Raw genomic sequence first — 25,614 nt, 5'->3', positions numbered from 1 at the left:
AATCTGCATTCTTATTCTTGCCCTGTCACTGGGTTTATCAGTACCATTTTTTTTTTTTTTTTTAGATTCTGTATGTATGAGTTAGCATACGGTATTTGTTTTTCTCTTTATGGCTTACTTCACTCTGTATGACAGACTCTGGGTCTATCCACCTCATTACATATAGCTCCATTTCATTCCTTTTTATGGCTGAGTAATATTCCATTGTATATATATGCCACAGCTTCTTTATCCATTCATCTGTTGATGGGCATTTAGGTTGCTTCCATGTCCTGTAAAGCCTTCATATTAAACGTTTCATATTTTTAACACTTGGGTGTTGCCACTGGAAGCAAACCATCTTCCAAAGGAAGTGTCATCTTGATAAATACACGTCTGGAATGCTGGTTTGCGGTTTGATGTTGCCTGGGTTTTTGTGGGTTAGGGCTTTCTATCTCTTCTGGGAGAGGGATACAGTTTTGCCACAAACATTCTTCCTTTTTGATCACCTGCTCTTTTGACACCTTGTGGAATGGTGAGTCTCGTCCTGTAAATTGAGGGGACACCTTATGATTCTACGTGATAGTTCAGGACAACACGCTCACCTGAGTATTCACTGTTGATACAACAAATGTTGATACTTTGAAAAGTGGTTTGCCACCGTCGACCCATTTAATGTCACTCCCACCATGCTGCAAGAAAGAGTCTGTTACTGTCACTGTGGCAATTTGAGAGAAAGGAAACAAACAGGTTATTTAGTTTATGCTAGTTTGCCACCCTGACCAATTAATCTCACATTGCTATAGAGATGGGAAATAAACAATGCAAATATATTTGGCAACATTGATAAGTGAGACCAATGTGACAGCGGGGGATCATTTTGAATAGATGGTTTCTACTGGCCATAAATGAAACAAAATATTTGAAATATTATAGATACCCTTGATCCCTAATTACAATGGATGTACACACTGAGGTTGGGTTAATTTAAATAGCAGAAAGAAGATAACCTCATGCCATTTAGCCCATGTATTTTTTTCTCTTATGTTATACATCATTCAATACCTTTCCACTTGCAGAATCTTGAAAGCTTAAATAATTCGGAGGCAGGCTTGTTGCTACTGGGATATTGTACTCTTGAGAAGCTATCTGATCATCTTTCATGAGAGGAAGCCAAGCATATCCAACTGTGCAAAGGAACAACAAAGAGAAAACTTTTCAGTACAAACCTTCACGGCGAGGAGTAGAAGGAAAGCTATTTATCATTTATGAATACAAAATTTCACTTTAAAAAACTCAGTAAATCAGAGCTTTTCAAGTACTCTCCAATTTAAGTCCCAGAGATGACGCGCACAGCTATCTCAGATTGCTTCCTGTCAATACCTGGTGTTTCCAGAGCCTCCTTCTTTTTGGCGTTAGCTTTTGCATTTATGTCACAAGTGACATGATAAAAAGAAAACAAAATATGGTGTTTCTCATGAAGTTGTGTCGGTAGCTCAATTTTCACCTGCAATGAAAGAGATAATAGCTGGGCTGAGATTGAAATCATTTTCCCAGGGTCAGGGCAAGACAAAGCATAGGCACTGTAGCCTTTTTAACAATCTCTAACTGAAATCTAAGTGCACGTTTAATAGTCAGAGTTAGAAGTACTGATTTAACTCTCAATAAAGATCACTCCTTCTAGCAGTAATGTCTTAAGATGTTCTTTTTACTTCTTTATTGTGGCAATAATTTAGAATACCTAGTATTTCTCATTAGATGATTTATGCCACCATGAATTACACAGACACACACACACACCAACACACACACACATCTGACTGTAGAATGTAAATAAGGCACAGATTAGGACCTATCATCAAGGGACATGAATTGAGTGAAGAGTAGGTCCTTGCCTCCCAAAGTGTGTGCGTGGACCAGTTGCCTAATCATCATTTGGGAGTTGATCAGAAATGCAGGCTCTCAGACACTACCCCAGACAAATGGAATCAGAACCTGCATTTAGTAAGATCCCTAGACAATCCATAGGCCCACTGTTGAGAAACATGGTAGTTGGAAATGATGTAACTGAAGCATGGAATCTATCCCTTATAAAAACCACAAACTTATATATGTGGTAATATATTGCATAAAAAATTACATTGTAGTAACTAAGTAATGAGCCATTTTGTAAAGAGGTCATGCTCTAGCTCTGTAAATAATGCTTCCGAAAAAAACATAAAACATAAAACTGATAGAGGTGAAGCATATACTTAATGAGGAGCATCCTCCATGTTCCTGGAAGGAAAGGTTTTGAAACCCTCTACATTTGATAGTGCTTTTCAGTTTCCAAACCTCTGGTAACATAGAGTGTCATTTAATTCCCTCCACAGTCTTGCAAAATAGGGTGGTACAAGGTAGCAACCAAGGCAAGAGATGTTAGAGGGCTTTGAGTTACTAGGAGGATGGATTAATCAGTAATTAACAGAATCTTCCAGGACAAGAACACATGCCACACTGGAATCCCAGGATCCCATGCAGGTAAACAACATTCAGCTCAAAATTAGCAGCTAGGTAATTTCTTGAACAGTCAAATCAAGAAATAAGGTGATAGAGAGACAAGCAAATTATCTACTAGTTTTTATTAGACTCTCTGTGTATCTCTCTATATATCGTTACTTTATTATTTTCACACTGTTCAGGAGAGAATTTATTACATAGATTTTCAGTGTCATCCCTGAAACAGCAGTATTAGCATCTCTTAGAAACCTGTTTACAAATGCAAGTTCTCCCCTATCCCAGGCATATGGAATCCAAAAATCTGGGGTGGGTTCCGTAATCTGTGTTTTAACAAGCTTTCCAGGTGATTCTATGCCTAGTAAAGTCTGACAACTCCTGAATTAGAATGGTTTACAGCTTATATATATTTGTTACCCGCCAGCATGCTAACCTGGTAACAAAAGCCAATGTACAGTTCAAAACATATAATAACTAACAATGCAACAGAATGAAATTTTCTTTTTTTAGTTAGAGCACATGGGACTGAAACAAGTGCTCAAGAATTCCAGTTAAGTACATAATAATGCAAACACTCCTCAGTGACAAATATTGCAGATATTCATATTGTATTTTAACAGTGCCATAGAGGAATTTATTTCATGTTTATAATTAATGCAATCATTTTTTGTAATAATAAAGAAGGAAATGGTTTTGAATCCGGACTGCAGAGTTCATCAGGCTGTTCACTATATATATGTTCTCTTGTGGAAAAGCTCATGGCTTTAACAAGGATTCTGGGAAGCATATGAGTGTGGGAGAGATTAAAAGCCAGACTTAACCGTAAGAATATCTTTTTTTTTTTTTAATCTTATAGGTTGACAGAAAATGCACCTTTCAGATGGGCTCTGTGAAGGTGTCAACCAATGTAGTAAATATTCTGTAATGTGGTAAAAGCCCTTTCCCTCAATTTTTTTTTTTTACCTCTGTCCTGAATTTGCAGGGAAAAAATTTAAGAGCATTAAGTGGATATGGAGGAAGGAGATATGGTTAGTCAGGTCTGTGGTTTCACTGGTGTTCTTTTAAGAAGTTTATAAATGGCTGATGTGTAACAAGCTGTGATAGGCAGAATAAGAGCCCCTCAAGATGTCCCCCAAGTCCTCATCCCCAGAATATATGAATATGTTTCCTTACACAGTAAAAGGGACTTTGCAGGTGTGATTAAATTAAGGGTTTTGAGATGAAGAGATTATACCAGATTAGCCCAGTGGACCCAATGTAACCACAAAGGTTCTTATCAGAGGAAGGCAGGAGAGTCAGGGTCATAAAAATGTGCAGAGAGAAACAGAGGTCAGAGTGATGACATTTCTGGAAGGGGCTGCAAGCCAAAGAATGTGGGCAGCTTCCAGAAACCAGAAAAGGCAAGGTAAGGCTTCTCCCCAGAACCTCCAGAAGGAATGGAGCCCTGTTGACACCTGATGTCACCCCTGTGGGACCCATTTCAGGGTTCTGACCTGCAGAACTGTAAGGTAATCAACGTGTGTTATTTAAGGCAGGAAACTGTGATACTTTGTTAAAGTAACAATAGGAAACTAATACCAAGGATGTGATATTTTAAATCTCAGAAATCATATTGGCAGGTTGCGTTAGTTCAGACCTTAGCTTCATGGTTAGAAATTAAATTTGATCACTGAAACTTGTATGTCTAAAGCTGTTTATAATACAAGCTGACATGTATATAATCACTTACCATTAACCCAATGAGTTTTTTTATATGTGTTATAGCAGACTGGTAAAGCTTCAGGTTCTGGAATCACATGGCCTGGCTTGGATTTTGACTGTTACTTCATGGTTATATGCCCCTGTCAAGGTTGTATCCCTGAGCCCCAGTTTCCTTATCTATAAGTTAAGAAGGTGTGAAGGTTAATTTTATGTGTCAACTTGACTGAACCACAGGATGCTCAGGTAGCTGGTTAAACGTGATTTCTGGGCATGTCTGTGAGGGTGCTTCTGGAAGAGACCAGCATTTGAACTGGTGGACTGAGTAAAGCAGGTGGCCCTCCCCATGTTGCTGGGCATCAACCCATCCACTGAGGTCTAGAACAGTAGAAGAAGGCCAAGGAAAGTTGCATTCCTTCTCTGCCTGACTGCTTGACCTGCAACACTGATCTTCTCCTGCCCTCGGTGCTACCGGTTCTCAGGCCTTCAGACCTGCACTGGAATCTATAATAGACTCTCTGGTTCTCAGGCCTTTGAACTACACCAGTGGCTTTCCTGGGTGCAGGTGACAGACTACGGGACTTCTAAGCCTCCTTACATTATATTCTTTCTATTGTCTATCTATCTATCTAATCACCTATCTATCTCTCTATTGGCTGTTTCTCAGGAGAAAGCTGTGTGGATTAAGTGAGATGGTGGATATTTACAGCATAGTGTGGCACATAATAAGAGAGTCTTGAGAGTTGGCAGCGCAGGTCTTGAGGTGAGGGGGGGGTCCAAGCTCCTTCAAGTTCATGAAGGTTATAAACAATAGTGTTGGCTCATACTCTAGCGCTTTGTTTTCTCCCTTAGACATGAAATGCTGCTATTGATTAGTTAAACCTATCTAACATGATCCTTGTTACACTAACCAATGAAATAAGAGAAAAAAATTAGTCTAAATTGAAAGAAATGATATAATAAAAACATCACATTTTTAAAAGACAATCTTGTGCTGAAATATATGAATTTGCACCATAGTCCTGGAGCAACTGTCAATTAAGGTAGTTTTTAAAGCTTGGTTATGTAAACCCTGCTCAGGTATGTCCTTAGTCTGAGGAGTAGTCTAGAGAGAGTGTTTATCATCATTTTTTATCTTACCCACTCACCGATCTTTTAAGGAGCCACTACGGGTAGTGAAAGCTTGGGTCTTACCTCGTCCGAGAAATCTGGATTCTGGGAATGGTGCAGAACCACAGTGTAGGCAGCTGAGGTGAAGAGGGGCCCTCCAGGTTTTCCATAAATACACTGTTTAAAAAGTTATGAGTTGAATAATTATGAGTGTCTGAAATTAAGCCTGAGCACAAAAAGGCCACAACCCTTCAGCTACCCATTCTGGACAAAGATGAACTTTGTGGTAACTTGCCAGGCTCAGCTGACATCTAATTAACCTTGAACTTCTTTGATCTGCTGTCCTGTATTTATTATACAACAGGGCACTGTTGAAGAAAATGTGAAGGCTTTAATTCATTATGTAGTATTATACCAACACTGAATACCTGAATCCTAACTTTTGATTACTAGGAGATGAGATAATTTGTTCGGTTCTGATTCCTGCGGCCCATGGTATCCAGCTCTGGTCTAGAGTTTAAGGCGATCAGTCTTGAGTGACCACAAGGCTTGGTTTGACCCCAGCTCCTGACATGCCAGCCCCCAACCAAGAATGAGAGCTGGAAGGATAGGGCTGGTTCCAGGCTCCACCATATTGTGTTATTCTTCTATCCCAGCCCCTAATCAGGCCAGGGGATGGGATATGGCACTTCCTTGTCATAAAAACCCCTTTAGGGACTTCCCTGGTGGCACAGTGGTTGAGAATCCACTGCCAATGCAGGGGACACGGGTTCGATCCCTGCTCTGGGAAGATGCCACATGCCACGGAGCAAATAAGCCCCTGTGCCACAACTACCAAGCATGCACTCTAGAGCCCGTGAGCCACAACTACTGAGCCCATGTGCTGCAACTACTGAGCCCAAGTGCCTAGAGCCTGAGCACCACAACAAAGAGTAGCCTGCACTCACCACAACTAGAGAAAGTCCCCTCCCGAGCACAGCAATGAAGACCAACATAGCCAAAGAAACAAAACAAAAAACCCCCTTTTGGCCCAAGGCTCAGAGTCTCTCTACTGAAGTCAACTGCATATCTGAGTAATGCTTTAGAATGCAGTGAAACAGAGGTCACATATACCTGTGAGTATTCCTCTTTTTTAGAATTTTCCCCATAAGCAATGCTCTAGCAGGCCTGGTGTGTTTGCCGTCTGGTCATTGCCTTTGTTCGCTTGAAAATCCCATTTCACTTTATTTTTTCTCTCCTGCTGCTAATGCTATTGTGCAACTTGGAACCTGGGGATGCTGAGAGAGTCTCAAGACAATTTTAAAGAACTCTCTCTCTCTATTCTGCATGACTCACTCAATCACTCAAATTGATTACTGTTCTTCTGAATGATGCTACAACACTTCTGAGCACAGAGAACACAGTTGGTTCCTGACAGAGTGCTTTCAGAGATGATCTCAGATAACTGTGGGGATTAGTTAGAAATTAGTTTTGTCCTTTACTATATCTCCTTCCTCTGATTCACCAAAACTGGGAAGATCTGGCTGCAGGCCCACTGAAAATAATTTTCCTCTCTATTTTTATAAATTACTTGTGTGAAGTCCCTAAAATAAAAACAGTATATATCAAATATGAACTCTGAAAAATGCCATTCAGTTGCAGTTTTATAGGTTCAAATGGCCCAGTTCCTACAAAGCTCACGGTTTTATTGATATTATTAAATCATGTGATCAACAGCAGGCACCAGCTTCCCGGAGCCATTTTCCAGGTCCTCAGGCAGGTGGCCATACGCACCTTCTGTAAATGTGAACATCCTACAGGCCCCCTGCATTAGCCATCAGGCCAGTAGGCAGCAGCCCTTTTGCGGAGGCCACAGGAAGGCCAGCTGGGATGCCACATTTGAAATCAAGCACGCTGAATTCATGAGATATGGGCTAATTTTTGAAAAGGGCAAAGTCTTCCAGAGGGGAATCTTTGCATTGATTTCACACTAGAATGGCTTTCTTTTTTCCAAATCATGAAAAGCTAAGTGGGGCCATGAGACTGGCATTCCTAATAGGTCTAGTTAATGGTGGCTATTCAATCAGGTACATGTTAGGAAAGCTAAAACAAATGTACAGAATTGCTCCACTTTCAAGCAGACTAAAATAAAAAGCCTCTTGGTGGTGGAGGGAATCAGGGCACCTGCCCTCCCCCCCGCCCCCCGTGTGCTGTGTTCCCTCACGGGCCTGGCTCACCTTCACGGGCTTGGCATCTTCTTCATCGGAATTTTTGAATTCAATGCACACAGTTATATTTCGTGCCTGAAATTACAGGGAGGGAATATGGACATGGTAATTTCCTGTTAGATAACACCAAAAAACAATCCAAGTGCCTAAAATAAGTAGCTTCTAATTAAATCTGAAAAATGCAGAATAGCCAAAATTCTCTTGTGACATTATTCATAGTGCTCAGAAATAGCAGAAGGATTTGGAGAGATTATTTAAAAGGGAAGAAAAGATTCATATTGAAAGAGTGCAGGTAGGCTATTTTCAGAGTCTCTTAAAAAACTAAAAATAAAGTCTAGAACAAAATTATTTAGGGCTGATTTCAGAAAGGATTATTTATATGTTTCAAAACGTACATCCTAAAACACTTTTAAGGTGAAACTTATCACTGCCTCTCATTAAACATTTTCTTCAAATCGTTTTCTCTTCCAAAGTGTTGACCTATAGTAATTTGTATTTGAACTTTCAAGAAACCATCTTAATGTGGTCTAAATAGGGCAGAGAGAGAGGATGATATCTCAGAAACATATCATACCTTGTTGAAACATTTCTGGCTATCATACTTGAGGTGCTTGGGGTAAACGTATATTTGATTTTTGTATACTCTATAAGGACGGCAATACTTTGTTGAGTCGTAAATAAATTCTTCTACTTCCACTGTGGGTTCTGGTTGAGCCGTCACATTGAAAGGCTTGACAGGAATAAAGGACGATGTTACACAGTCTTTAAAAATCAGAAAATAAAGGTTTGTCATTTAATATGATTGTAAGTGAACAATACTTAACCTATTTTAAAATGAATATACTCAAAATAGAAACTCCATACTTGTATACTAATTTATGTTAAGTTATGCTGGCATGAAAAATTTGTAGGAGGTAAGCATGATAGATAATTAGTGATATATTTAACATCAAAACTGATGTCTCAAAAAACCAGCAAATCTTTTGGATTAAAACTATTTTCTTTTTTTGTTAAGCTTCATATAAAAAGTAAATTTTAGCTAGAGATCCTCTGAGTGTACTGACCAGGTATTATAAGATAAAGACTAGCCCACTGACCTTACCATTATACTACAAATATTGATCTATGATAGAACAAAACTCTGTCCAATGGGTTTATTACTATTGGCTTAATAGTGATTTTCCCTATGGAATGATTTCACAACCTCTGCATTATTAATTACAATTTTATTTTTCTCTTCACAGTTTTCACAATCTTTTAAAATCTAACCTTGTAAAAATGGCCTAAGAGGGAAAAAGACCATCAGGAATTTATACATCAAAACTTGTCACTAAATAGTTTGGAGGCTAAATTGTGGTACTGAAAGACAGCAAAGCCTTCTACCTTCCTTTACCCCACCCGGAATCTTTTTGTGTTCAAACAAGCAAAATGGTTAGCTAAATATGCTTGGGAATCAGATTATAGGTTTTTTTCCCCCAAAAAATCAATTATAATATTTTTATTATATGTTCAAATTTCTCTGATATCCTATGGCCCTTTCAGAGAGAATATTTTTAGCTTTCTCTTTTGTTATTTTTCTTTTCCCTGGGTAATAAAACCTACCTCCCACAAATCAGGTAGAAGAAATAGCTTAGTTTGTCCTCTGATTTTTCACACCAATCAATATAAAAGTGATTTGGAGCCATGGCTCAAGTTAGAATGCTTGTTTTATTTCATATTAAGGTGATTTGTGGAAAAATCATAAGAATGGAAAACTTAATAGTGCTAATGGTAATTCAAATATCCTGCAGTAATAATCCTCTCCCTGTGAGTTGTTCTTTTTAGAATGCCTATATTCTTTGCATCACTGAGAAAGTCACTAAAGAGCATGATTAGAAGGGAAAAAGCAGAACCAAATTAAACCAATATCACCACTTAATAAATTCTGAAAATCTTATTTATAAGTTCATAAGACTGCTCCTGAAATTTAAATCTTCACTAACATGAATAGAACTTTTGACCATATTCTGAAAAAGGTATATGCTCCCTGTGTAATAAGAGTCTAAAAATGTGCCAGCTATAATTACTGCATGGCCACTTGGGTGGCTACGCACGGTGTTTGGAGTAGCCCTTCGGCAGCACAGTGTGGCACTGCCTATTATGCATTACTGGTTTATCAATCTATCTGAACCTGACTTTCCTCATTTGCAGCTCTCCAGGGTTTTGAGGATTAAATGGTACAATTTAACATCCTGCTGGGTGCATGGTGTATACCAGATGAATATTAGGTTACTCTGAATATAGTTCCTGTCCTAGAAGACTTATAGTCTGTCTTAATGGAGAAATAAGAAGTCCCAAATTTCTACAGGATGATAAATTACACTTATCCCAAACCTTAAGAAAAAATCCCCCAACTTTTGTAACAAACCAACTATCCAGCCAACCAACCAACTAACCAAAATGTCACTAAATATTCAAAACTCAACAAGGAAACCATGACATTATCATCATACTTGGGTGCTCCAAAGGAATGTTGTCCACAGCAATATCCAGGCTTCCGGGAATGGTCTGTGTTTTGCTTATTCTGTCAGCTCTGTGAAAGTATACCAGCACAGAAACACACACACACACACACACACACACACACACACACACAATGAATTATTCTAGTTGTCGATGAAAAAACCAGTCAGCTGTAATTCTGAGCATTGATAAGGATAAACAGTGGTACCCGAAACAATCTTGTGAATAATTTCATTTCGCTAGTTTTACTTTGAAGACTAAAATTTATGTGATTTTGCAAGTAAAAATTAAAAATTTGGAAGGGTTCAAGTTAAAGCTATTCTGAAGAATGTTTTAAATTTATTTGCACCACTTTGGATAACATTTTTATGGTCAAAGGAGTGCCATGTAAATTGTTAGTTTTGGTAAACGGTAAATATTTAGTTTTTGTTAACAAAAAGTACTAGTATTTGAACTGGTTTAAATAATTCACTTTCATGAGGGATTTTAAGAAGTTTTGAATGCAAGGCTGGTCTTTGCCACAACTGCTAAGTGGACAGTCTACTTTTTTTCCTCTTCACCAACAATCAAGGAGGAAGGGGGGACCTTTCCCTGATCTTGGTTCTCCTTCTCCCACCCTCATAAGTGTATGTAGATTCTTCTTCACCAGCTATTGCTGCGCCCACAGTCACTCTAATTCATGAGTCCTTGACTTGTTTTCGCTCTCTCTTTACTAAAAGTTTCTCCCCCATCTTCCTTTATAGTAAGGTGGAAGTCTCAAGTGTTACCCCTCTCAGGAAATCTACTTTGAGAGGCTGAATAATTATAGTGGTGGGTCAGAGCCAGCTCTTCCCAGTTTGTGAGAGCTGATTGTTAAATTTTCAGTTATTTTGCATGCCAACTGTAAAACAGTCATTATTAAAAATGAAATTATAAAAACTTACCATTAAACAAATTACATTAAACACCTAGGTATAATTGCTGAAAATTCAGCACTTGGTAATTGTTTTACTACGTGGGGAGATAATCCATGCTCCTGAGGTTAGTTACATCTCTCTTTGTGGTGGAAATGTTATATAATGGTGTGCACAAACTCATTGTTTAGCAAAGCCCTATTGGTAACTCGAAATCAGCAATGGTAAGAGAACTTACATCACAGAAATCTGCCATCAGTACAAATCAGTGTTCCCCCCCAGAAGGTCAGTGGTAGACATTTATCAGCACACTATTGAGAATAAAGGTCATCAGGTGTGAGGCACCCATGAAATAATTTAACATCTCACCAGCATGGCATTGGATAGTCCAGATGCCCTTTAAATGCTGTAGTGATAACTTTCTTTGCTAAACATCAAACACATGGGTTTTGTGACAGTATGGTCTTCTCCTGTTTTGCCCATTCCCTTCTGCTCAGTGTTACAATTTTCCACGCTTTAGTATACTTGGAAAAAACTAAAGAGGAAAAGCATTCTTAATTTCCACTTAGTGGCTATAGGGGTTTTGACCTTGAAGTCTGATAAGTCAAGGGGAGGGTCTCCGAATGTAAGGAGTGGTCTTGTAGAATCACAAAAAAGTAATATTGGTTCAATTCTACCTTTATTTTGCTTTCTTGGGTTTATATTTATTTTTCCCAGAACAAAAAAAGAACATTGGGAAAACTTTGCTTCTAATTAAACAGAAATCTATCCTCTATTGAAGATATAGAAAATATTAATCATGCTTGTTTCAAAGTAATATACAATTTTTATTTTGGGTAAACAAAATTAATTGATAAGGAATTGTTGATTCTTAGATGGGAGAGGCAGAAAGGTAATATTTGGGAAAGGGGCAAAGGGTACAAGAACACCATGTGTGTCACGGGACTAACATTTTAAGATAAGTTACTTGCCATGAAAGATCTTACCTTCATCAGATGTTGAATATATGGTGATTCATTTTAAAAATGTTGTAACTTTTATGTTTTTCTTCTTTTAGCACTAACTTCCACTGTCTTTCCAAAAGCATTTGAATGACAGAAATATTACAAATTATTGTATTCACAGCAATTAATTGCTCTGTGGAGTTTCAAACAGATTCTAAAATCCCCTAACACTCCTCCTATTTAGAGGAGTCTATGTACTCTTCATCTGAATCTAGAATCTGTGACAGTTTGACAGTATATTATGAAAGAAATGGCACTGTGACAGTTTCCAGTTTAAAGAAACTGTCAGTGATCATTTTCTGTCTGTCCCTTGGGACATACTCTTAGAATCCAAGCCATAGCACCTTATGGAGAGGCTCCTATGGAGAAGAACCAAGGTCTCCAGCCCACAGCTCCAGTTGAGCTTCCATCCAACAGCCAGCACCACCTTGCCAGACGTCAAATGTGCTATCTCAAAAATGGATCCTCTGGCTCTATTTGACGTCTTCCAGCCGATGCCACACATAGAAGAGATAAACTATCTTCACCTAGCCATGCCCAAATTATGGACTGAAGAGTAAAATAAGTAATGTTTTTTAAAGCCACTCAGTTTTGGGGTGATTTGTTACATAGCTATAAGTAACTGACATAGTTTAATGTTTCACACTCCTTCCCTATCATTCTGACAAATTTACTCTTAGGGTGTCATTTGGGCATCTGGGAGGTCATCTGCAAAGCATCTGCTTTCTGGGGGGGTTTTGATACTTGGGAATCTGGTGATCGAGTATTGTTTATGCAGAGATAACAAATCAGTAGTAGCAATGTAGCTGATTCATGTTAATTTCAAGAGCATCCAAAAAATCCTACCTTCTATAATCTGACACTAGTTTAAGTAGGTCCTCCGTTGAAATCTTGTTGCTTTCTTGTCTATACAATGGCGAAAATCTTGAGTCTCTGTCCACATTTCCCTGGTTGTCCTTAAATATTGATCTGAAAGAAAACAATATTTACTCAGTTTGTTATTTGGCGTGGGAGAGAGGCGAGAACTCCACCACTGAATCTCCAATGCTCCCTTCTTGGTATTTGGATACTATTTATGAAGATGTATTTTTAAGTTGACTAAAATGATTCAACTTCCCATTTACAATAGAAGAAACTCCAGGAACTTATAAAATAAAAAGACAAGAAAACTTCTTAGACAAAAATTTCATTTACATACTGTATTTGTTACCTTTAATTTCTTATTTTCAACCCTGTAGCTAAAGTGACAGCAGTCCATATTACAGCAACATTATTTATGATTTAGTAACATGTCAAAGCCATAGAGTATTAGGGGTATGAAGAGGAACAGGAACACGTTATTACTTTTTCATTATTTCCTGGGCAAGATAGGTCATGTCGGTTTGGGTGTTGCCATTAGAATTTATGAGTAGTGGAAAGGGGATAAGGTTGTGTATGTGGGTGTAGACAGCCAGACTCCTGAAACATTTTCATGGAGATAAATGTGCCCATGTCCTAAATTTTAGGACAGAGACAAAGATAAAATGGAGAATACTTGAGTATTGTGTATTATATAAAGAGAACACCATGAACCTGAGCCATTTATTTCCTTCCTTGATTCATTTCAATGGAACTATATAGATTTTGTTAAAATACATAAATTGTTTTCATCCAAAGAATATAGTAATGCCAGGTAACACCTGCTGAAAAGCAAGTATACATGGCATGCTTAATGTTATGTTTCTTCCTCATAATTCATCATACTATGTACCTATCAATGAAAAATTAAACCCATGTGTAATTGATTTTTCTTTAATGTTAGAGAAATGCTGAATTTTTTACCTTAATGAGACTCTTTTACTACTCTTCAAATAAGCCAAAGATTTCAATACACAGACTGAAAAGGCCATTTAAATGGATATCTGATCACAGAACTTTAGTGTCAAATAATTTAGAAAATGGGCCAGGAATTTATCAGAATGATATATTTAGAATCCTTCACCCTTTCTCCTCATTTTTTTCCTGTGAAGTAGTAACTGAGGGAAAAAAGATCCCCTATCAAATAACACTGGAGGAGACAGAATGAAAATATTTAACTTGAAGATTATATTTTATTTAAATATTATTCAGGGCTTTTGTCTGAGTGTGTGACATTTTTCCCAACATGGGAGGAAGTTAAATTGAAAATTTTTATTGGTGGTCCAGTGGTATTTAAAAAAAAATTAACCAGTGACTTCAAATATATTGGTAGACTTGAGTTGTATCACTGGCGTTTGCTCTCATCTGCAGCTCTGTTCTGGAAATAGCTTACTTACATTGGACACATCATGAGGAACGCAGCACCACACACCCTGTCCCTGCTGGATAAATATGCTAACTGGCAGGAGAGCAGAGAACTGATTCATTGACACAGATGGTTTCAGGATGGCTGGGACATCGTGCCCTGATCCAGCCGCCAGAGCTGAGCAACGAGCAATGTGCCGTGAGGGTCTCAGAGCCATGACATTTAGAGTGTGATTGAAAAAAAGACGTGGTGTTTAGCCTCAAGGAGTAGAAGCTCAGGCATCTCTGAGAGCTTTATTCATAAGCAGCATGAGGAACTTCCCTGGTGGCTCAGTGGTTAAGACTTTGCCTTCCAGTGCAGGGGGTGCAGGTTCAATCCCTGGTCGGGGAGCTAAGATCTCACATACCTTGTGGCCAAAAAACCAAAATATAAAACAGAAGCAATACTGTAACAAATTCAATAAGGACTTTAAAAATTATTAAAAAATAATAAGCAGCATGAATAACTGTGATATATAAAAAGAATGGGGCATATTTTTTGTGGCTCTGGAAGACAAAACATAAAAGTGACTGTCAGGCAGCTTAAAAAAATGGGTGTATACATATATATATCTCTGAAGAATTATCTAATCACTGGAGCTATAAGAAGACAGAAAGAACCACTGTGGGATGCAACTGAATTTTTGTCACTGGAAGGATCTGAACAGAGGTAGACAACCATTTGCTGGGGATGTCGTTGTACTGTGTGGCTCCTATAAATGTACAGACATAGGAATGAAATTTTTATTTTAGTCTTGTTTAATTTTAAAGAAAATCCAGTGTCTTACTCTGTTCCATTTGGAATGTTGCATGGGACAGAGAAAAAGAAATCAAAAAGAGTCCTGTCCTGGATTTAGGCACATGTAATCCTGGGGGTGATCAAGTGGAAAGAGTTTGATTTAAAAACATGGCACATTTTGTAAAAGTCGACTTTCTCCTGAATCAAGGAGTATACAATGCCCTATGCAACCATCTGAGTGCATTCTGTTTACCTACCTCAGATATGATGTTTTTTTGCTATAAAACGGGGCTACAGCTGGTGCCAAAGGTAAGAACATGCACCACATCAGTTCTGGATAGAATGTTCACAGTGAGGAGTATCTGTGTGTCTTGCAGCTGGTGGGATGATTCCATCCAGGTGAAAATATGATTGTAAGCTAATTGTCAAATCTAGGCTTTTCAGTGGCAGTTGATTTTAAGGGCCAAACGGCTTTAGAGTCCACTCAAAGTTATGTCGTGAAACAAGTTTCAATCAAGAAAATATGAAAGAAAAGGAGCCAGAGAACCGGCAGTATCAATAGGGTATTCGGATACGTCAGCAGGCTGGCTTACGTCAAAATGACATGAGTAGCAACAGCCCTCCTCTAACTTGGTCAACATATATTTGAAGCAGTTTCCACACTGGGGAGGGAAAATTAAAATCTTCTTTGGTTGGATCTTTACTTGTTTTTGTGGTTAGCTATTCCAAGCGGTCTAACATGAAAACTTGACAACTGTACCGCTAATCATTTTTCTCAGTTACTAGAGATGTTTATGTAAATGTAAATCATACATTTACAGGCACGAATTGGTGGTGTATACTCTTTCCTAATTTACGACCAAACCAGTGGTCAGGCATTCATGTAGCATGAACTTGTGGTTTCCGCTGGCTTTCCTGTCCTAGACATAATTACTTCAATAGCTGGTAATATCATCAGCCTCCCTGGAAACTTCATCTATCTTTCCTCCAGCACATTTGACCAGACAACTTCAAAGTAGGCTTGTTACTGCTCAGGTTCTTCCAATAATGGGTAATTCTTTTACTTCTTTCTCCCACATTACTCTTCACTGCCCTGAGTTTACCCAAAAAGGAGACTTGTTTGGGTAGATATGATCTCCACAGGGACTTTTAATAACCATATTAGAATAATGACTTCTAATGATGGCCATCTTTTATTGAGCACATATCTGTACTTGTTAATCCCTGAAATAGTAAATTAGGTATAACCATTCCTCTTTTATACATTCAAAAAAATTGAGACTATAAGTTCTTGCTAAATTCACTTGGCTAGTAAATAGAGTTGAGACTTGAAACCTAGCTTTGGCTCTAAAATGCCTTTTTATAATGATGCTCAGGATAATCCACGATCCTTAAAGAGAAAATGTGTTCACCATTATAATTTTGCTATATTGGAATATTTCACTTTGCAAAAGGACACCCTCTACTTGCCCCAACTGATTTTCTTGCAGGAACTGAGAATATTTATAACATGCAAAAATTTGACCTGTGAATTATAACTAGTTTTATCCTTTTTCTTGAAGCTTATGAGGAATAAAAAGAATTAAGTTCATCATAAAGGGTTCAGTATGTTTAAATAATATCTTTTTTTTCATGCAGACTATCTTAGCATTAGTTTTCCCTGTAGGGAGAGATAATAAAGACAGATAACATGATATTTATGATGTACTTTTTGACAGATGACTTTGCACTTGTGATTGCACTACTGACCACCAGGCAGGTGTTATCAGCTTCATTCTGTAGATGGGGGCCCTTAGACTCGGAAAGGAAACTTAACCAAAGTTACAATCTATAAGTGGTTCCTGATCTGCACCACGTTTGTCTCTTTTTCCTTACTTCAAGGGCTGACTTAGGGTAAACTAATTCCTAGAGGCTGCCTGAGTCTACCTTGGTTTACTGCTGCTCCGAATTCCACATTTCTCCTCTCTGTACTTAATCATCTTCAAACTTTCAATAATGATATCAAAGTTATAAAAAAAAATCGGTGAGTTTACTCTGGTTATGCACCTCACTGGACACTGTGAGACCTGAAAAGGACATTAACTACCCAAGTCTCCCTTCCTTCTGGATTTTAAAGTTATTTGCATTGGGGTGTAATAAACATTCAAATGGATATCTGATAGACTGTCTTTTTTGTAGCATTAATTAATCTTTATTAGTTCATTCAGTTTGTCCATTGCTGACCTTTCCTTGTATGTCTATGCCAGGCACTTCCTCCTTTAAGAAATTCATGTACTGATAAAGACACAAAGAGACTGAGAAGAACAATAGTGACTGATATCTAAACAGATCTGAAAAGCAATCTCTGTTCTCTATGCAGAGGTGGATGATTCCACCATTAGTATCCACGTAACTCAGCATTTCTATCAAGAGTCAACTGGTACTGATAAATGAGGCTATGTTAATCAGTACCAAAATCAAACAGAGTCTGAGTGATCAATTTGATGGTTTTGTTTGAACATCCATATATAGACCTGTGTTTTCTGCACAGATGAAAACATGCAGCTGCATAAGAAACCACAGTGCTTCCATCTGAATTTCATGCACACCAGACCCTTAGGACTGATAAAACATCAAGAGTTTGTTAGCCCAAATATACATAATAAAAATTTATAATTTTATTTAACACACACACACACACACACACACACACACACACACACACATACACAGAGTTATGACTTGGCTTTGGTCCTACCAAGAACCCACTACACACCTGGTCACGCACACACTGTACCCATGTCATGAGTCCAGTCTACTATGAGCTGACTTGCTAAACTGTCTTGTAAAACATGTTTCTGGGGAGTTCAAGGTATTTGCGAAGATGAACATATCAGTATTCTTCTAGGTGTTGGTATGTTAAAAATAACAGGTAACACAGAGGTGTTCAAAAATGAAGCTTTCAGTACAGACTATAAATGCATTTCTATTCTGTTGGTTGCCACTGTCAACCTACCTTACTGCCCAAGCAAATGGCATGCGGTATTTCCCCAACTTGCTGCAGAACTGCCTGTTGGATTTTAGTATCTTTTGTGCATACTAAGGAAAAAAAATAAATATAAATGTTATTTAGAACATCACTGTACAGTCCACGTAAAATACTAATAAATACTTTTCCGTGTTATCTTACATTGAAACTCAGTGAAATTCTGCTTTACTGGCCCACAGATCCTACCCTGTAAAGAGTCAAATGATACCCTCTGTGTTCAAAGTATCGTATAATGTGTTTCTTTCTTTTTCGTTTGGAAATTTCAAATGTAGAAAACACCCTTATCTTGGAATACCAACATTCCCCTCCCCCCCCCTTTTTTTGACTTAATAGATCTTAAAATATTGAATGGAAAGAGTTACATTTACATTCACAGTCTGTCCTACATTTCTTTTTATTTGTTATGACAGAGATCAGCAAACCTGTTCTGTAAAGAGTCACACAGTAAATATTGGGTTGGCCAAAAAGTTCGTTCGGGTTTTTCTTAAGATCTTATGGAAGAACCCAAACGAACTTTTTAGTCAATCCAATATACAGGGCTTTGTGGGCCATGTGGTCTCTGTCTCAGCTTTTCAACTCTGTCATTATAGCAGGAAAGCAACCACAGACAATCTTAAATGAATGAGTGTAACTGTGTGTCAATACAATTTTATTTACAAAAATAGGTGGCAGGCTGGACTTGGTTTGCACTCCATAGTTTGCCAAACCTGAATTAAAGGACCTCGTAAATATGTTAAACACTGTCCTAAGCTGTCACACACCCTCAAATTCAATTATTACGCATTATTTTCCCAATATATTTCTTTGTGTGAATGATATAAACTTTTTGTATTTACTTTTCTCTTAAACAATAACATTCAATTCTTATAGAAAATAAGGTAGTTGAAAAGAGAAAGCAGAAAAAATGTCCCGTAGTCCCACCATTTAAAGAACTTATGGTATTTTCTTTCCTCTGTCTTCATTTAGGTGTTATTATATTTGGTGAACACAATTATTTTACTTTTTCACTTAGTTCAGCATAAGCATTGCTGATATCTTAGTAAACTGTATTCCCTTGTTTTTAGTCAGATTAATCCCAACTTTTCATTATTGTTAATATGTTAGCCTTTAAGGGTTAAAGTCTTATCCACATTTAAATTTATTTCTCCTAATAGATTCTCAGCAGAAATTGCTGGATCAAAAAACATAAGCCAAGAATATATACTATAAAAAATTTCCTGTTGGATACTCATTTCACTAATAAGGGAATATTTCAAGACTTACATTTATCAAACTTGATAATTCATCAAGGCAGTGTGATTTTTATTTCTTGAAAGTAACTGAAATGATTTATAAAAAGATCATGCATTACCTTGTTGGAGTCTGGATTTTTAATATAAGGTTCAGCACCACTTGCAATGTTTCCCATCAGTACTTTTTCGATTTTGGCCACCAAAACAATTTCAGAATGTGGATTGCTTACAGAAAATATAGCCTATGTACAAAGAAAACAGCTAATAAGCATCTAGGAAACCACACTGAAGACATTTACAAAATCCTACTTTTTTAGTGTACAGCTTTAAGGGGAATTTTTATGTGGAAAATCGCTCATCTTACATAATCTATTGGTAAGAACAAAGGAACAAGCATTTTCCCTCCCATGATAGATAAACAAAAGTGCAACCTGCTTTGGAAATTTTAGCCATTCCTCCGGAAATCCCTTGACATGAGGTTCTTCTGATTGTCTTGGAGTGACAGTGTCTATGTTTCCATTTTCCAAAGCCACACAAGCCCCTGAGAGCATCTGCCTGACAGCAGTGTGGTTTAGATCCACGTGGAAATCAGCAGAAATCTTCCTGCTATCTCTGAGGTCATAAAGTGCCACACTCACAAAAAAAGGCTCAATCTTTGGGGAAAAAGAAAGAATTGATGGTTTTCACATAAAAGCATTACACAGACAACAGCCTCCTTAAGTACACTATTTAATAAGGCAGTAGGTAAAATACTACTGTTTACATATTGTATATAGTATAATATTTCTATTTATACATTATAAGTAATAGATATTATAATCTTATATATTATATTGCATATATTATATATAATATATTTTATATATAACATATAAAATACAATATTTGTAAGAAAGTTGCCGGAATCCTTTCCACGCAGGTTCCTCAGATCCCAGAACTGTATTTCATTGGTTTCTTCATCCTACTTTTCCTGACAAATATACTCTTTCATACTTTGTACTACATGTATGATTCAACCTTACAAAGCCTTCTAGTTATTTCCCTTACACTCTCAGAAACGCCTGCAATGTCAGTATCCCTGATAATTCCTCATGATCTGACTCAGGTCATGCTTTTTTGGGGCAGTAATACTTCCGTTTGATGTTTGATTTTCATAGTTCGCTATATCAAGGGCACAAAAAGTCAACTTTCCCACCACCTGTGATGTTAACCTAAATATTCTGGTTATGTTGGCATCTTCCAGTTTTCTCCATTACAATGTCACCATTTTCCCTTTGGTAAGTGATTAGCCTTTTTGGAGATATATTCTGAGATTATACCAGTGTCCTGATACTCATCAAACCCAATCCACAATTCATAGCTTCCAGTGGAATGAACTACCACTATGATGGCTACCAATGGTGATTTTCTAGTTCCATCATTCTTTCTACTTTTATTAGTTGGTATTTTACTGTAACGATGAGCTTTCCTTTATTCCTCATTTTTTATTATATACACACACACACACATATATGTATATAAGTGTATGTACAGATTCATGGGTTGCTATTCTATTCAATAAATTTCCATTTCTTACCATCGTTAGTTACAGTGACACTCAAATTGTCTCAGATTTAGCTAGAGGTACACCCTGCAGTGTAGCTCCTGTGTCTTTATGGCAGCTCACCATAATTTTTGGAGCACCTGTTTCTTTACTGAGAAAGATGTTCCAGGCTAATCTCATACTTTCCACACCCCAGCCATTCCTCCAAAGAGCCCTGGTCCCTGCTAGTGAGGGTGACACTCAGAACCAGAGCTGGGTGCCTGTTATGCTCATTGCTCCTGGGACACACACACACACATACATACATACACACAATATTCACAACTACAATGATTTCTTTATCTCTATCAGTACATGAATATTTATTAAAAACTCACGATTCATGTCATACCTCCATTTCCAATCCAAATCCTCAAAGATTCTTTCTAGCCTTTCCCTTTTCCATATTTGTAAGTATTTCATCCAATAGAGAAAAACCTGACTCATTATCACTAATTTATTTTCTTTGTTCAATTAGTTTACTTATTGTTAAAAGTAACCAGTCTCCCAACCATGGTAGCCGTCTTCTCTAGTTGCCTCCTCTGCAGCACCCTGCACAGTGCCCCACATCCTGACAAGTCCAAGGGCGTGGCACCTCTGCACCTCCATGTGGCTTTCTCCCTGGCGGCGTCTGGAGTGCTTGTGCTTGCTCACCTCTAAGCCTCTGTGTGATTGCCCCCTTAACCCCTTGCTATGATGCTAGGAAGAAGGAGGAAGATATGACACAAAAGGAAAATGTGAAGGTAAAGGAAGATGGAAGGGGAAGAGAAAGTTTCTTGCTTGAGTTTTAAAGAAGCAGAAATTTGGTAAAGAGGAAATTATAAAGGACTTCTAGCAGGTTGAGTGACACGGGCAAAGTCACAACAACATGAAAAAATACAGGTTTAACAAAAAAATTAGGATGTGTTTTTAGAAGATACATTTGAGAAACATTAGGGGGGTACAACCAAAAGGCTTGGAAAGCCATTGCGTGTGTGTGTGTGTGTGTGTGTGTGTGTGTGTGTGTGTGTGTGTTGGCTGGAGAGAGGGTTCATAGTGAGAGCTTCAGTGAGAGCTCCTGGGCCTGACCTGCCGGAGGAAGGGCGGAAGACTTGAGAATGTTATTTAAAGCTTAAAACTCCTTCTTCCTTTAAGATTGATTCTTGCAACTCCCCTTTGTAATCTTGATTGTAAGCTAAGGGCTGAGTCAAGAAATTTTAAACTCTGATGAATATCATGACCCTCCCAGGACGATCAACCCTTAATCCTCGGGCTAAAGTCTTTGTTTTTAGTAATCAGTGCACTGCTGTTGTAAATTCCTATCGATATAGGTAACTAGGTGGGGGTTATGAGTAACTCCTCTATTTTTAGGGTATATGAGACACGTAGGGCTCCATCGTGGGTCTCTCCACCCGCTTCTGGTGTCTGTGCCAGGAGCTATTGTACTTTCCCTCCCTAATAAACTGTTATTCTGCTACTTAAACCTGAGCAGCGGCTTGTTATTGATCCCAGGAGAAATTCTTTTCTTCCGGAGATCACGAATCCACACACCTAGATGGATTTCACGGCAACAATAGAGGCATGAATAAAAGGAAATTCCCAGCTTGGGAGATATAGGAAACTAAGTGAATGACAATGCCATTCACTAATATGCAGGATGAAGATACAAACATGAATTCTTTGGTACAGAGAGTCATCTGTAGGACATTCTAGGAGCAGTTGGATACATGAGTTTTAAGCCTACTCAAGGAAATTGGGGTGGAGATCTTAACTTGAAAGATTCAGGTATATGGGTTCCTATTCAAGGCATGAAACAAAAAGAAAAAAATCAGAATGGTATCCTAGGAAATATGAACATGCACAGGACAGAGACAGAATTAGGAAAAACAGCTTAGGAGATTGGGGAATGGAGAGAGATTTTAAAAAACAAGTTAATAAAAATTTTTTAATGCTGTCAGAGTATCACAGACACGGAAGAAGAAAAATTTAAGAAAAATAATTTTCAACTAGAGGAATGTCAAATGCAATAGAAATTAAATAAAACAAGGACTGAAATAAATATTTGTATATGTGGTTATATAGAGACATAACTACATATATACACATATGAATAATTATATACATACATATATATGTAAAGACATACACATGTAACTAACTACATCTTAAAATAAATGGTGTCTTAAATAAATACACTTACAAAAGGTTTTTTTAACTTTTGTTTATGCAACTTAATACTGAATTGATGCCTATCATCCACCAGTATTCGGTGGATAAGCAGTTTATATACAAAAACCACATTGTAACCAAGTTCATCATTGTACAGACTCACTCATGCTGTGGATTTTGCTGAATGTTTAATAAGTATTTGTGTTCTTTGAAAGGAAGGAATATGTCTAACTTATAACAGGGGTATTAGTTTAATTCCTTATTATTAGCAATACTTGCCAGCTCCCTTACTGTTGGAATTACACATATAAAATAAAATTTAACACAATATTTTTTTTTTATTTTTTTTAATAACACAATATTTTTTAAAAGACAAAATGTAAAAGTTTTATATTTTACCAATTTAATTTAGTTTAGGAAATCTCTTGGTTTGCGGTAGTGGTAGTCTACTAAGAGTTGAAAAATACAAAACTATGTGACGATAACTCAGGTAGGAATCCCAAACACACTGAAGGTCAAAGGAAAAAAAATCCTTAATTTTTTTTTTTTTTTGCGAAGTGCTGCCTTTTGATTTTCATTTCTGCTTCATGAATGGAAATAAATTACCTACTTTGATAATCCATCAGAAATTAAGGCTCATACAGTGATTCACTCATTTCTTCCAATCCACCTTTCAACTTCAATGTCACATCTTACTTTTTGAATCACTGGCTTTTCTATAAAGATTTGTTTAGTAAAGTACCTTCAAAGCCTAATAGGTTTCTGTTTAGAATTCTGTATTTTTCTTTAAAAAAAAATTCAGGAACATGAAATTTTAAATGTAGCTCTGCTGTGAAGCAGCTTTCTTAGTTCAGATTTTTGGAATCAATTTCTATTTTCAAAGAAATATTTTATATTCTAAAACCATCAGCTTGAATTTGGTTTTCAATTGACTGACTAAAAAATTACATGCTGTCAAGTATTGTTTCCTCATCATGAAAAAGTTCTTTTAGGGTGTCTTTTTAGAAGCTCATTCATTAAATGCTACTGAATTGTCGCTGGCTCTTCAGCAACTTGGAGAAATATTTCAATTAACTTATAAGCATGCTCACTGACTTAAAAACAATGAGTTTAAAAATAGCCACATTAATCAGTGTCACTGAATAAATATACAAAGATTTTTTAAAACAATGCCATTACATATAAAATTGCAGTTGAGTTCCGCTTTTATCAGTTTTATCAGTTTTTTTTACATTATTGTTTATAAGCACTATGAACTTATTCTTAAAAATCTTTTTCCTAGTTTCTTTAACATCTGTATAAACTGTAAAATAAATTAAAAACAACACAGACACACAGAGCACTTGGAACTGACTTATCTCTCTGGCCTGACAAATATGAAAGGGCTCACAAAAGCTACTCTTTGAATTGGACACGTTCTCTTGCCCGGCGAGACTGGCCCAAATACAAACATTTAGCTTCTGAATATGGGCTTTAGCATAAAGATAGGAATCCACGTGGAAGGAGTCATATGCCCCTGGTGCTGGAAAGAAAAGCCTAGTACTTTTGAGTTTCTGTTTCTAAATTTGAGTTTTTAATCACACTTAAGGATGTACCTGGTCAAATAAAGCATTTATTTTTATTTAATAAGGTAATTGACATTATGATTCAGGTTAAATTTTCCTGATATTTCCAAATATAGTTTCAAGAACTAAGTTTCTAGTTTTCTTTTTGTTGTTGTTGTTTCGTTTGTTTCTTTTAAATCCCAAACGAAAGGATGTTCTGATTACTCCTCCTAACACTTTCGCTCCAAGGAAATTTCTCATGCTGTAGTTACCGACATCCTCCACGTGGCCACATCTACCGCGCTTCTCTCTGGCTTCATGTTTCTCAGCTTCTCAGCACCATTCCACATAGCTGCCCCTTTCTCTCTTGGCATCATGACCCACTGTTTCCTGGTTTGTCTCTACATCAATGACCATTCCTTCTTAGCCTTCTTTGGTCACGTCTCTATTCATCCATTAAATGCTTCCTACATACACAGATATTCCTATATGATTCCCTCTAGGTCACCGCACAGACCAGACTTCCAAACATATATGTTCATTCATGCCATCCCTTAAGTTCCAAACCTGTAGCTGAATCTGCCCAATGGACATCTCTGTTTGGATATCTAATAGGCCGATTAAGCTTCACAGGTCCATGTGTACTTTTTGACCTGTGTCCACCAAATCTGCTCTTCCTCTAGTCTTGTCTTCTCAGTAACGGCACCATCATGTGTAAGTGTTTAAAGCAAAAACCAGGGACTCATCCTTCAGATTTCCCTTCCCCTTAACCTGTCTATGCAATGTATCTGAAAAACCTTTCAGTTCCATTTACAAAACAGCAGACAAATCCACTTACTCCTCTCCCTTCTCCTTGCCAGCCCTAGTACAAGCCATGATGGGAACCACAGTAATAGACTTCTGCTTTCCCTGCTCAATTCTTGTTTCCTCCAATCCATTCTTCTGATGAGATGCTTAAAAACACAAATTAGATCACACCATTTTAATGTGTTTAAACCCCTTGAATAGCCTCCATTCACAATGAGGATAAATTCAAACTCTTCACCACAGCTTCTAAGCCCCTACCTAATCTTACCCTGTACGGTTTCTCCCACCACATCTTGGTCTGCCCTTCCCCTTACTATCTCCTTTCAGTTCCTAGAACTGGCTGA

At 37.4% G+C, this 25,614-nt stretch overlaps 1 protein-coding gene across 4 annotated transcripts in view; it reads right to left on the bottom strand.

The window, feature by feature from the left end:
• The window catches only part of DOCK10 (dedicator of cytokinesis 10), a 261,399-nt gene that overhangs the window by 68,007 nt on the left and 167,778 nt on the right, over positions 1-25,614 (bottom strand). For all 4 annotated transcript variants that reach the window (XM_057744533.1, XM_057744534.1, XM_057744532.1 and 1 more), the window contains exons 12-22: positions 19,621-19,842; positions 19,309-19,431; positions 17,925-18,007; positions 12,736-12,858; positions 9,983-10,062; positions 8,065-8,252; positions 7,500-7,565; positions 5,368-5,460; positions 1,363-1,486; positions 1,045-1,166; positions 585-671 (exon numbers count right to left, since the gene is read on the bottom strand). In XM_057744533.1, the coding sequence (XP_057600516.1) occupies positions 585-671; positions 1,045-1,166; positions 1,363-1,486; positions 5,368-5,460; positions 7,500-7,565; positions 8,065-8,252; positions 9,983-10,062; positions 12,736-12,858; positions 17,925-18,007; positions 19,309-19,431; positions 19,621-19,842 (1,311 nt within the window). The remainder of the gene's footprint in view (positions 1-584; positions 672-1,044; positions 1,167-1,362; positions 1,487-5,367; positions 5,461-7,499; positions 7,566-8,064; positions 8,253-9,982; positions 10,063-12,735; positions 12,859-17,924; positions 18,008-19,308; positions 19,432-19,620; positions 19,843-25,614) is intronic.

The sequence above is a fragment of the Hippopotamus amphibius genome, chromosome 8 (assembly GCF_030028045.1).
Source record: "Hippopotamus amphibius kiboko isolate mHipAmp2 chromosome 8, mHipAmp2.hap2, whole genome shotgun sequence".
Taxonomy (NCBI): domain Eukaryota; kingdom Metazoa; phylum Chordata; class Mammalia; order Artiodactyla; family Hippopotamidae; genus Hippopotamus; species Hippopotamus amphibius.
This window is presented reverse-complemented; position numbering and strand designations above follow the sequence as displayed.